At 39.1% G+C, this 12,127-nt stretch overlaps 2 protein-coding genes across 6 annotated transcripts in view; both read right to left on the bottom strand.

Annotated features, from left to right (window-relative positions):
• Positions 1-6,775, bottom strand: part of u2af2a (U2 small nuclear RNA auxiliary factor 2a) — a 9,393-nt gene extending 2,618 nt beyond the window's left edge. For 2 of the 5 annotated variants that reach the window (XM_020617618.1, XM_020617619.1), the window contains exons 1-10: positions 6,109-6,775; positions 4,862-5,003; positions 2,382-2,417; positions 1,965-2,068; positions 1,689-1,840; positions 1,436-1,552; positions 1,178-1,334; positions 985-1,064; positions 696-818; positions 472-558 (exon numbers count right to left, since the gene is read on the bottom strand). In XM_020617618.1, the coding sequence (XP_020473274.1) occupies positions 472-558; positions 696-818; positions 985-1,064; positions 1,178-1,334; positions 1,436-1,552; positions 1,689-1,840; positions 1,965-2,068; positions 2,382-2,417; positions 4,862-5,003; positions 6,109-6,157 (1,047 nt within the window). In that variant the 5' untranslated portion in view covers positions 6,158-6,775. The remainder of the gene's footprint in view (positions 1-471; positions 559-695; positions 819-984; positions 1,065-1,177; positions 1,335-1,435; positions 1,553-1,688; positions 1,841-1,964; positions 2,069-2,381; positions 2,418-4,861; positions 5,004-6,108) is intronic. The other 3 variants (XM_020617620.1, XM_020617622.1, XM_020617621.1) reach the window with 3 other exon arrangements.
• Positions 6,776-8,041: 1,266 nt separating this feature from the next.
• Positions 8,042-11,926, bottom strand: LOC109970163 (coiled-coil domain-containing protein 106-like). Its single transcript, XM_020617541.1, has 8 exons — positions 11,840-11,926; positions 11,311-11,380; positions 11,124-11,222; positions 10,796-11,017; positions 10,604-10,660; positions 10,173-10,448; positions 9,889-10,056; positions 8,042-9,785 (listed from the first exon to the last, which is right to left on the bottom strand). Exons 2-8 carry the CDS (start codon positions 11,378-11,380, stop codon positions 9,469-9,471), a joined length of 1,209 nt encoding a protein of 402 aa, XP_020473197.1. The 5' UTR covers positions 11,840-11,926; the 3' UTR covers positions 8,042-9,468.
• Between the last annotated feature and the right edge of the window lie 201 nt (positions 11,927-12,127).

The raw sequence follows: 12,127 nt of genomic DNA on the forward strand, positions 1-12,127 counted from the left end.
TAGTTTACGCAGTGGAGAGGACAACTGAAAGTGCTAGGACATGCAGTCCATCTACTTTTACAAAAAGACATTTTAAGTAGCGTTCTGTAATACATGTTATTTATCATGACCAATTACATTTTTCTTGTTACTGTTAAACTAAGGGGAAAGCGATTTACTACATTTGTTTGCAATAAAGATAATACAAAAACAGTGATACTACTGTAGTTGCATACATAAAGTGTAAAGCTACAAGTTTAAATGTCAGACTGGTGGGGTTAAAGCATGAATTTTAATGCAGTCCACTGCAAACTGCTCATATCATGGAACTATGCACAACACTGGCACAAACTATTTATGTAGCAGTCAATAACTACACATTTATTAAGTGTGTTTGAAGAACAGCAATTTGTTTCCATTTTAGCAACTCTAAAAAAAAAGCATCCAGCCTCCCACCACCCTGCTGTCATCTGTCCAGCGCTGGACACTCACCAGAGTGGCGTTCTTCGATCCCACACTGGCTCTCTGTACCAGGAGCTTCTTGTCTCCCAGCTGCATACCATTCAGCCCAGCAATAGCCTGCAATAACATCAAAGTTTTTAAACAAACTTTCATAAAATTCCATATACCCATGAAAAAAATTGAACTCAGTATTTCATCCAAAAAGGTGGAAATTAAATATCATATGTCCTGTAATTTTCTGTTGCACCGATTACCTGGTCATTAAGGTTGACATCAACATATTCACAGAAAGCATATCCTTTAGACAAGCCTGTGGCGCTGTCCTTCACCAGGTTGAAGGCCTTCAGGGGGCCAAATGATGTTAACAGCTCCTTTACCTGAAACACAGGAGACCAAAGAGTGACCCAGTGTTTAGTCATTTCCACCAACTCTACTCAGGACATTTCCATCATACAAACAACAAAAAGCAAAACCATACAAATTGTGTTGTGCAGTAGTGTGTTGGGAAATCAGCTGTACCAGTTTGGAGACAAAAAACCTGACCTGATCATCATTCAGGTAGTTGGGCAAGCCGCCAATGAAGAGTTTGTGAGCCGAGTCTGGCACCACTGTGGACACCACACCTATGATACACAAAAATAACAGGGAGAAATATAAACAGACATGCACACAGTAAGTTCCTGTATAGAATTAATTATTGATTGTTTATGTATTATACCACATAATAGTTAAAAACCATTAATTGTCTGTGTACCGGGCACATAAACACTAGGGTTTTCGCTCATGCCCGGCAGAGGCTGGTAATCATGGGGACGACGAATCTTGAGGCTCTGGCCTTGAAAGATGATGCCATCAAAAGCCATGGCCTGGGTTGTTTCATCCACCGAGCGGAACTACACAGTAACAGATGATTTAAATGTAAAATTGTTTTTCAAACAAAGCTTCATAGACGAACCCAGAGGAACTAATAATGTTTATGAAGGTTTTATCCCACCTCAAGGAAGGCAAAATTCTTGTCCTGGTTGATCTGTACTGCAAGGACAGGGTTTCCAGGGGCCTGAGTGAGACCACCCAAACGCATTTGGGCATTAAAGAAGTCCATCATGGACTCCTGCACAAAAGAGAGGAAGAAAAGTAATCTGAATTAATGGTGAAATTATTTAAGCCACAAAGATGAAAGAGACATCAGGTAATCCAACATGTTTATAACCTTGAACTAAAAAGCCAAATGCAGTCTTGTTCCTCACCTCAGTGATACCAAAGGGGATGTTGCCCACATAAAGCCGACGGGCCTGTCTGGTCATCTGACTACCCACTACTGGTACAGGGGTGGGAGTAACAGCCAGGCCATCCGGAGTCATGGTCGGCAGAAGGGCTGTGGCTGGGATCTGGCCTGCAGCTGGAGAGCAAAGCCAAAGACAGGAAATATTAAACTACTGCTGTAGTTCAAGATGTGGGCAACAGCAAAAGAAAATTTCAACACTGAAACCAGGAAGCATATCAAAGACAAATGAGATAGTTACCTTGCATGGCTTTGTACTGCATGGGAGTGATGTGCTCAAATCCTGGCGGAGGAACATCCCAGTACTTCTTTATCTTCTTCTTCTTCTCACGATGTGGAGAACGGCTGATGGAGCAAGAAAAAATTGGTGAAATGAAAGGACAATGATGTAACATGTAGCATGAAGCATTTCTTATTATCTTGGCAGTAAACGTGATAAGCGGTCATCTTCAAAAGTGCTATAAATTTTAGCAACATTTGAGGGCAATGAATCAATTAAAACATTGTAAAGCGGATGGTTAAGAGAGTAGAAGAGACAGAATCACCATCCAGCCAGACATGTACACAGTAAATTAGTACACAGAATCAGAAGCAAATCATTAAACTCCAATTGTTGGAAGAATGCAAAAACCAGCTTTGTGTTAGGTTGCTGTATCACCTTCGAGCATTGTCCTGGGGGTAGGTGGGTGGTGAGCTGAAATGACATTGGACAGGTTTCACATCTCTCTTAAATCAATCTTGACATTCAATAAGATTTCCACTTCATAAAATTAAAACCTTAATTTCTGTGACCCTCACCAAATACAAACATCTATCAAGAAAGAAACATGGTAATTTGTGCATTTCTTAAAGAGCAAAATCCTTTCAAGCTCTGTCAAACTAGCATATTCAGGGTGCCTTACAGGGGGCATTCAGCACTATTTGTGAACAACTAGTGATTAAATAAAAGCTGAAATTATATCTTCAAAACACAGTACCTGCAAAAAGGATAGGTCAGATCTGACATCTTTTGACAAAGTGCTCACACCAAGTGATCCTCAACAATCTGTGTTAAATTAGCACTAAGACAAAGGGCACGTTCTCATTACAGGCCTAAATGCTCAATTCTGATTTTTTTTGTCAGGTTCAGTCTTTTTTTCTGATGGTTCACAGTGATGATTTTAAACACACCTAAATGAAAATTTCCCAAAGCCTTGGCAGGGCCTGGTTGGCTCGTGGGACTCCTGGACTGGCCTAAAAAGATTCCATCAGTGTAGCTCATGCTCATCATTAGACAATCATACACACGTCCTGAATGATGTGTCAAAGACATCTGATGTTATATAACACCGGAGTGAATATGCAAGGAATCTCAAATGACAAAGGAGTTCTATTAATATCAGTCAGTGCAATTTTTGATTCTAGGGTGGCACTGATTTTTTTTTTTTAACTCACAACTGTCTTGATATTCACTGTTCAATTATCAAGCAGAAAGAAAGAATAAATCAAATCAATCAAGCATGTAAAGAGCCTACACTACCAGTTGCTTTATGTAATCAAAATTTTGTCCCATATGTTTGAGGCAAATTTATTACAGTGCCATTAGCACATATGACAGAGGGCTTAAGGAAAGAGAAATGAAAGTTATAACCATCCATAAAAATGAGAGTATATGAAAGTTGATCTGTTGGTGAAATAATGTTCAAAAGGGAATAAAACTAGGGGTGTGCTGAACTTTCGGCCACTGAAAATTTTTGGCCGCAAAGGCCATTTTTATTTCGGGCCGAATAAAAAAAAAAAAACATGCCGAAAATGCCCCGCCCTGCCCATCCTCGCGCAGCACAGGTTAGGTTTCACTCACGCTGGAGCTGTTATATCACGCGTCTTCCCATCAACGACAAAGCATGTCAGCGGTATGGAAGCATTTTGAAGTTTCAGGTGGGGACACCAAAGTTGCAATATGCAACATCTGTTCTGCAAAAATATCAAGAGGAGGTACGGTGCCAACTTTTCGACAACAGGTTTGATACACCACCTGAAAACACGATATCCAATTGAATATGAGGAGTACCGCAAAACAACATTGGTTAAAAGTGCCCCAACTACATCACAAATACCCTCGGTCGCCACATTCTTTGAAAAGACTAAGAAATTTGCAGATGATAGTCCCAAAGCATGTGGCATTACTGAGAAAGTAATGGAATTCATTGCCTTAGACGACCAGCTGTTTTCTGTCGTGGAGGACATTGGATTTCGTAGGCTCATACAACATATTGAGCCGCATTTTTGCAACGTTTTGCACAGCTATTTAAAATGTTTGAGTGTTACATAAAACTTTTGAATGTTACATAAAACTTGAAAAATATTATTTGGTATTATTGTTAAAAATATTTTAGATTTTAGTTTTTCATTTCAGATTCATCAAATTCAAGTAATATGTATGTATGTATATATATTTTTTCATTTTGGTGCATCACTAAATAATACCTCATAAAAAAAGTTGCCAATTTTCAGTGGCTTAATTCACAGAGCCCAACTAGCACATCTGAAATTAGTCTAAATATATCAGTCATCAATGGCTACACTTTACAGACATAATTTTTATTTATTGCAGACAGCTCTCAAGATCTGTTAATTTGCTCAGGTGCCCAGAATGAATGGATGATGGGAGTAGGCTTGGAATGAGAGTGATAGAGTTTTTTAAATCAATGGTAAAAGATTTTCACTGTCATTATCTGCATACATTTACATGGGGTTGGAATTTGTGGCCACCTACAGTACAGTAAGTAAATGGTTAGATGCCAAGACCAAATCCAGGGTGTAGAGAAGGCATGTTAGTGTGGCAAAATAAAGCCAAACTCGGACAAAATCTGTGCATATGCCAAATTAACTACTAACATCTAGAACAACCTTTGAACCAAAAAATGGCATCTTTAATGGACTGAACAGGTTTTCAAAAATGAATATGGTCAAAACCCCTCCTTGAACCGCCACCTGGTCAAAACCATTCTTGGCAATGTCTTATGCTTGACTGAAATAATTCTGTTTTACTCAGTGGTAATAAAATGAACTGCAAGACCACTTGAAAAAGACATCATGATGTGACTCAGGCATCTTCCTAGCTTGTTGGTCTAGGTGTAGTTGTATATAGGTACCCACCTGCGTCTCTGTCTGCGCTCCTTACTGTCCCCACGGCAGTCCCTGCTGCGTCTATCCCTGTCTCTGCTCCTCCTTTTCCTCTCTCTGCTATGGCTGCGAGAAGAGGATCGACGGTGATGGCGGTTCTCTTTGTCCCTTTCAGCTGTAGGGATAGTGTTAACTGACATTACAAAAAATATATAAACATAGACTGACAAAGAGCTATAAATTACCATACCTTACAAGTGGTATATGGCAGCAATGTTATTAAAAAAAAAAACAAAAGAAACACCATAGCTTAGACCATAGTCATATGCTGACTAGTTACTACTGAGTGCAGTATATCCATTTTGGCTATACAAATGTGTAGTTTGGCCAGCTCATAGCTTAAAACTACAATCTTTTCCAAAGACTTGTGTAGAAATTATGTTGAAGCCTCCTGTGACCCAGACTCATTGAACAGCACTGGCAGCAGTGCAGCAATATTATCTTATAATATAAATGGCTTTGGGCAGGATTGGCCTCTCTGACCAGTCAGTGATTTTCAATAATTTAGGCTTGATCAGTAGGTTTTTTCGCATTCGCATTTCTTTTAATTTTATAAAGACAATTAACCGAAGAGCTGGGCAGAGCATGGCGGAAGGTAGCATTTTATAGTGGAGCAAGGGGAGGGAGCGTTTGGCGGAGCGGACGAATTTGGAATTTCATGCTAGTGCTACCTTAAGTTGCATACTGTAGCTTTAACGTCCGTTACCAATGTGAAGTGTTTAACGAATACATGTGAATCTACATTCAAATGATCTTAAAGTGGGTTAAGGGTAGCAGCTAGCTTATATGGCTGATTGACGTTTCCCGCTGGGTGTCAAAGTTAGGGACAATGATACGTAATCGGCACTGGATGCAACTGCTGCAAAGAAAGAATACTAGCTGCCTCGACTATTTGTCAGCTGGCACTGGCCACTATCATACTACAGACATGCCCTACCTTGAAGAAACATTGCGAATTGCCTTCATATTGTTACCGACATTCGGATACAACAGAAACGTAACGTTATTTAACATTAGCCAGAATCACTACGACAGACTTGTCTGACTAGCAACAGCACAACTACATGGCATCGCATCATGGGTCAAGGCTGTGGGGCTAACAATTTAGCTTAGTGCTCCAGTAAATAGACATATCCATGGCTGGCTAAAATAATGGCGGCGACTCCAATCAAACAATACCACTAATGTTTTCAACTGCTGATGTGCAGCTGTGCATTTACCTTGTTTGTTTTCAGAAAGCTGCCTTTCGAATTCATCAAAGTCCGACATCTCTGTGAGTTGAAGGCTACTGCGCTTTCAGCGACTGCGTTGTTCAGTTGGCGGTGGCTAGCTTAAGCTAGCAACAAAGTGAACAACACTTTTCAAAACAAATGCCTCGCTGGTGGAGCTCGAATAATTTAGCTTCAACTTAAGCCTATTTGACAAAAGATTTACAAAAACTAACCAGCACACACGTAAATGACGTGGTATTTATTTACAACGTAACAGACATAATCGTTGAGGAAAAAAACGTGTCCGTGTGGGTTAGCCTGCTAATGTTAGCTGATTAGCTTGTAGCAAAGTCCAGAAGAATAGGCCTGCTGCTCCAAACCCTAGTGTGGAAGCGCGTTAGCTAGCTAGCGTTTACGAACACCGAATGAATGACTCTTTTCCAAGCCAAATGCAAATCCCAGGTAGTCACTGGCCCACAAGGCACAGTCGTTTGTCTTCATAAGCCAAATGGATACAATTCCAGATGTTTCAAAGCTCACGAAATCAAGTAAGATTCCGATGTGCCCGCTTTTTTGCCTCGTCTCCCAGGTACCCGCAACACCGGAAGTTGATGCATTGAGACCCTTCCGGTGAAAACGAAGCTTCAAAGCAGCTGTAGCCGTACAGCAGAAAACCCTGCTTTCATTGTTGAACTGAAGCAATAGCACCTTTTAAAATGTGCAGAACAATTTTTGATCGAATAACGTTTGATTGAAAATTGGACTATGTGAAAAATCGAACTTTAATGAATTGAATAGACTCTTGGCTCCCCTATACTGTATAGTTTTTACATTGTTACATTTACTGTTATTTTTTATGCATTGTGCCGTTGACTGTTTGTATATATAGAGCTGTAAAAAGTCACACAGAAGAAAGCTTTATCTGCTAGCATGTTTTTATTCTTTTCGCAAATTAAGAGTCAGTATTATCTGCTAAAGTTCGGTTGTCTCGAGAATGATCAAAGATCTGTTTTGTAGGTAACCAATTAAGTTTCAATTCAGGCATGACATGTCAAGGCTAAGTCATGCCTGAATTGACCTACTAGAGGGTCCCAGGACAAAAAAGGTTAGAACACTGTTGACGGCATAAAGGCCAAATTCCCTTTTTTCCTTCAGTGATAGAGGTAGAGGGAATGGAAATGACAAAAAAGAGTTTAAAGCTAAGCCACATTTTTAGCTGAAGGACTGTTTACTACATGATGCATTTGTCAGTTTCTGATGCTTTAAAAAGAAAAAAATCCTTTATATGTATTTTTATGTACAGGTAGGTCTATATGTGTGGAGTGGAACTACATCATTTTATAGTCTGTGGGATATGCTCCTGCACTGGAGCTCCGGTTACTCCACAGTTCACCATAGACAAGCTGAAACATTTTCAAACTCAGTCAGTTACAATAATATAAATTATTTACACCCTTACACTTTGGCCATAACTTGAACAAATCTTGGCAGAATTCATTGGGGTATGATGAAGGAGAGAATAGAAATCAACATTATTTGTAAGAATTCAACTACTACTAATAATAATTATACATTTTAATTTTCCTAAATTTCAGTGAGTAGTAATGTTTGATTTTACAGATTAATACATTTACATTTTTGTAAGACATAAAATGCCTTAAGACATTTGATTCTTACTATACATTTGGTGAATGATAGGCATTGTTTCTGAGATATATTTTTCAATCAATATACATAAATATGACACATAACAATAAGAAAAACAGATGACTGTTTTTCTGAAACACTGCACCCTAGTAGAATCTTGCAAAGTGTGTTTAGCAGTTGCGCTGCACCATACACTGCTTTTTAGCCATAACCTACAATCAGTCATTGAAAATTGTATGAGGTCCGCAGATTGGAATACCTAACTCAGAATCAGAATCAGCTTTACTTAACTGTGTTTACTTTTAGGAAAATACATTTATTAAGATATTAAAATTGAAGCCAAGAGTCACTGTTCCACTGTAACCTAAGCTCTGGCAATATAAGAGATCGTATCATTTCACTATATCAGTATAAATATCACAGATTACAATACATAATCATGTCTGCTGTTTTTTGTGATCCTTTCACATGCATGTTTGTAGTGAAACATTGGGAAACAATAATATATAGTATTAGCTGCTTATAGCTTATGCTATAGCTCACACTCTAAAATAGTTTGTGTGATTCATGTCCACGATTTTTCACAAGGACACCAAAGGTTACACAATGTTACAAATAGCCAGAACAGTAATAATTAGTGTAAGTGTTCTGTACCATATTTTACAAAAGGTATTACTGACACAAAAGCATTACAAGAGCCTCAAAATCAGAAGCATAAGAAGTGGCATTTTGTGTACATAATTCACAAAAAAGGGTTGGTGCAACCCTTAGTGGAACAACAGAGAAATAGCAGTAATATTGTATCTAAACTGGACCCAAGAACAACTGGTGACATTATTTGGAGGAAAACACATACATCTCAAACACATCTTGTTGCCAGATGTGTGATACTTCTTTTACTACTTTTACTATAGTCAGTTCTTGATCACATCCACTTCTTACCCCTTTTGAGTTCTCCCACCCATTAAACCCAGAGAAATGGAAAACGAAAAGAGAGCACAATGACTCCCAGATTCTAATTCACAAAATGTTAGGACAATATAATGACAATGCCATAAACAACAACACAAATGTAAGGATATGGTGATGATTTCTTAAAAGTATGACATATTCAACAAAACCTCTGGAGTGCAGCATTGTTTTAACATATACAGTCATGATTGAAAGCTACCATATTTTAGGATTGTGTCAAAATTGCACATGAATAAAGTGATCATGATTGCTATGTTTATAAATCATTTAGGGTGCCATAAACTGAAATGATCAAGACCATCAATTATTGAACTCTTGGACTTAAGCAGACCCAGGTGTTCAGGAAAGAAAAGATCTGTCTCTCTCTGCAAATCTTGAGGCTGAAACCTGAATGAACCTATCTGGTTACACTCAATTGACTGAGGAAAGGCAGTCCCCTTCTGGATCACACAGACAGGCTATTTTGCTCTTTGAGAAACAAGAACCATGTTTTTCCCCCTTCTGGCTGCAGCAGGCACTTCCACGTCCTCAGCATTACTGGAATGGTGGTGAAGATTAGTCAAAGAAACAGATGCATCTCTACTGAATTCATAATAAAAGTGAGATGTGAAAACTTTATTTTTCTGGAAAGCAAAAACCTCAGCTGTGGTTTAAATAGCCATATCCAGGAAGCGTAGAGAGCAAAATAATTCCTTATGCCTGTGGACATCTCTATTCCTCAGAAGTGAGCTGGCCTCAGTTTTAATCCCCTCAGTGTCTGAACCTGTAGGAGATGGGCAACAGCAGGTTGTTTTTCTTCAGGGCCTGTACCCTACTAAGGGTCTCCTCATCCAGAGCAGTGTAGCAGCGCCGGGCATAGTCCAGCAGCTTCTCTTTAGATGGGTCAAACTCTCCCACCTCTGCGACCTTCTCTGGGGCCACTAGTAGCAGCTCTGCAATAGGTGTGGTGGAAGCCACTGTGTTGCGGTCCACACCATGGATTTGGAAGGCTTTGGACATATTTTTCAGACGCTGGTATGTAAGTAGGATCTTCTTATAGCGAAATAGGACTCCAGCAGCATCTTTCACTGAATAGGAAAGAAGAGAATTTTCTATGAGTTTCATAACAAATTATGGCAATATGATACTGAAATGCTGAATTCTGCTGCAGAATCTTTCTCCTTCCCTTACCTCTCTGTCGCTCTCTTGGAGCCCGGAAGACTCGCCTTCGCTTTAACTGGTGTCTGTTGCTGTTAATAGTATCTGGCATTACATCTTCCCCTGATATCATTTCTTCCTCCTCCAAGTAGCCGTCCTGCTCTAAGTATTCATCAGATTCTCCCAGGAGTGAGAGGGACTCTGATGAGACAATAAAACATTTTCTCAGCAAATCCTGTTAGAAAAAAAGTATCAAAAATGTATTCATTTGGTCAATTAAGGTAATGCAAACTTTTATGCCAATGAATTTATATTACCTGGACCTACGTTGCTATGTCCACTCATTTCATTTATGGATGACCTTGCAGTGCTGTTGTTGTTGCTGCTACTGGCTGTGGAACTGGGAGTGCTATGACTATGGCCTTGCAGGAGGGCCTGGGATTGTGTAGAGCTGAACAAAGCATTCATAGAGGCAAGCGGATTGGTTAATGGACTGGAGACATGGTTTTTGGAAGGGACCATGGTTGGAGGACAGGGCCTTCTCTGGATAAACTGACGTGAAGGAAAATGCTGCGAGTCTGTCTTCTGTTGCTCTGTAAGAAGAATGCAGCCATAATAAATAAAAATTTGCAATCTATGATGAGATAGACTTAATAAATAATGAACAGGCTACACGGAGGCACAGCTACAAATAATTATGACAAGGAAGCTTAATTTAACAGTAAGTGTGCAATTATTATGTCTTTACCAGTTGGACGATCCTCCTCTCTTCTTGCTCTCCAGTTGAATCGCCTAGATTCATAACCTACAGAGAGTCAAATACCAATGGGTATATATTTGTTTTCTATCTCGAGGGACTAGGATAGCAAAATTCTGTTTCTACTGCGCTTATACTTCTTGTTGCAAAGATTATCATCATAGATTTGTCCCCTGTCCTCACCGTTACTGTACTGGCTCTGACTCTGATCCTGTGCCTGGCTCTTTGTGGAAGAGATGAAGCGGTCTAGTTGGCAGCGGAGGAAGTCCCTCTCCTCTTCCAGATCCTCAATTCTTTTCTGCAGCCAAGAGTTTTTCTCCAGAGAGATCTGTAGTTGAGTTCGCAGGTTGGTGATCACCATATACGAGTTGTTGACTGGAGATGGACCAGTGGATGGGGGCGACTCTAGTTTGGGAAATCACAGGAGTTCCATTATTAAGACATTTTATGCCAAGGATTAAATTATTGTTCAGATAAAAATTTATTTGAAAATACAAATTCTGACATTCACCATCAAAATTCTGATCACTCTGGCTGAAAAATCCTTGCTGCTCGAAGCTGCTTTCTTCATAGGGTATAGCAATTTCATAGGCATCCTCATTTTTTGGAGCTGAATAAAGAAAATGTGCAGTAATGAATTACTATCCCTGATTTAAAGTCAAAACAATCGTGCTTGTTTGCAGTTTTAAAAATCTTACTTTGCAAGTGGAGTGAACCTGCGTGGCTCTTAGATGTGGAGGCAGCGTCAGTCCTGTTTCCGTCCTCCATCTCATACCAAAGACAAATGTTTGATTAGTTTACGATTTTAGAGAAATTTTATCAGGCTGTGTGTAAGAACTAGTAGGGGCATTTTACAATAATATAACGCAGAGGCTTCATTACATGAATACAGTGTTTATGTTCACATGTATTTTATAAAAGAAAAGATATGCATAATTCACCGATAAGCCAGCAAACCAAATCAAATATTATTATAGTCGTCTCAGTCATGCTGTATAAACTAAAACAGCTCAAATGGACGTGTTACTAGAAGCGGCCTGTTATGTGCTCACAAGTAAGCCACATATGCTCGGTAGTATGTTAGCTTCGTGTAATGTTAGCAAAAATGTAGCTGCGAATATAAAATTGTAATGCCCTTCTTTCTATACACTCATTGTTTAATTCTGTCTTTCAGACATTACTAGACTCACTATACTATAAATATATTCTGCAGAAATTGGTACATACCACTTTACGTTTGTAATAACTTAATCGTGCACATGTAATAAGACGTTATTACTCTGTCATATCTCCATTTCACGAGCTCGTCTGCTAGCTAACAAGCTAACAATAACAATTACCGCTTTTATTTTTTTAACACTGACGCCATTTCCGGGTATAATATAATTAATGACCGTTCATTAATAGACAACGCTGATAGAAAAATAAGTAGGCTAATCTACTACAGAGGCTTTGTCTATGAAGTTTATTTTTCCTTTATGACAGTAAGGTATTTAAAGTGGTATGACATTTTTC

Source organism: Monopterus albus, unplaced genomic scaffold (genome assembly GCF_001952655.1).
Source record: "Monopterus albus unplaced genomic scaffold, M_albus_1.0 scaffold192.1, whole genome shotgun sequence".
NCBI classification, from domain to species: domain Eukaryota; kingdom Metazoa; phylum Chordata; class Actinopteri; order Synbranchiformes; family Synbranchidae; genus Monopterus; species Monopterus albus.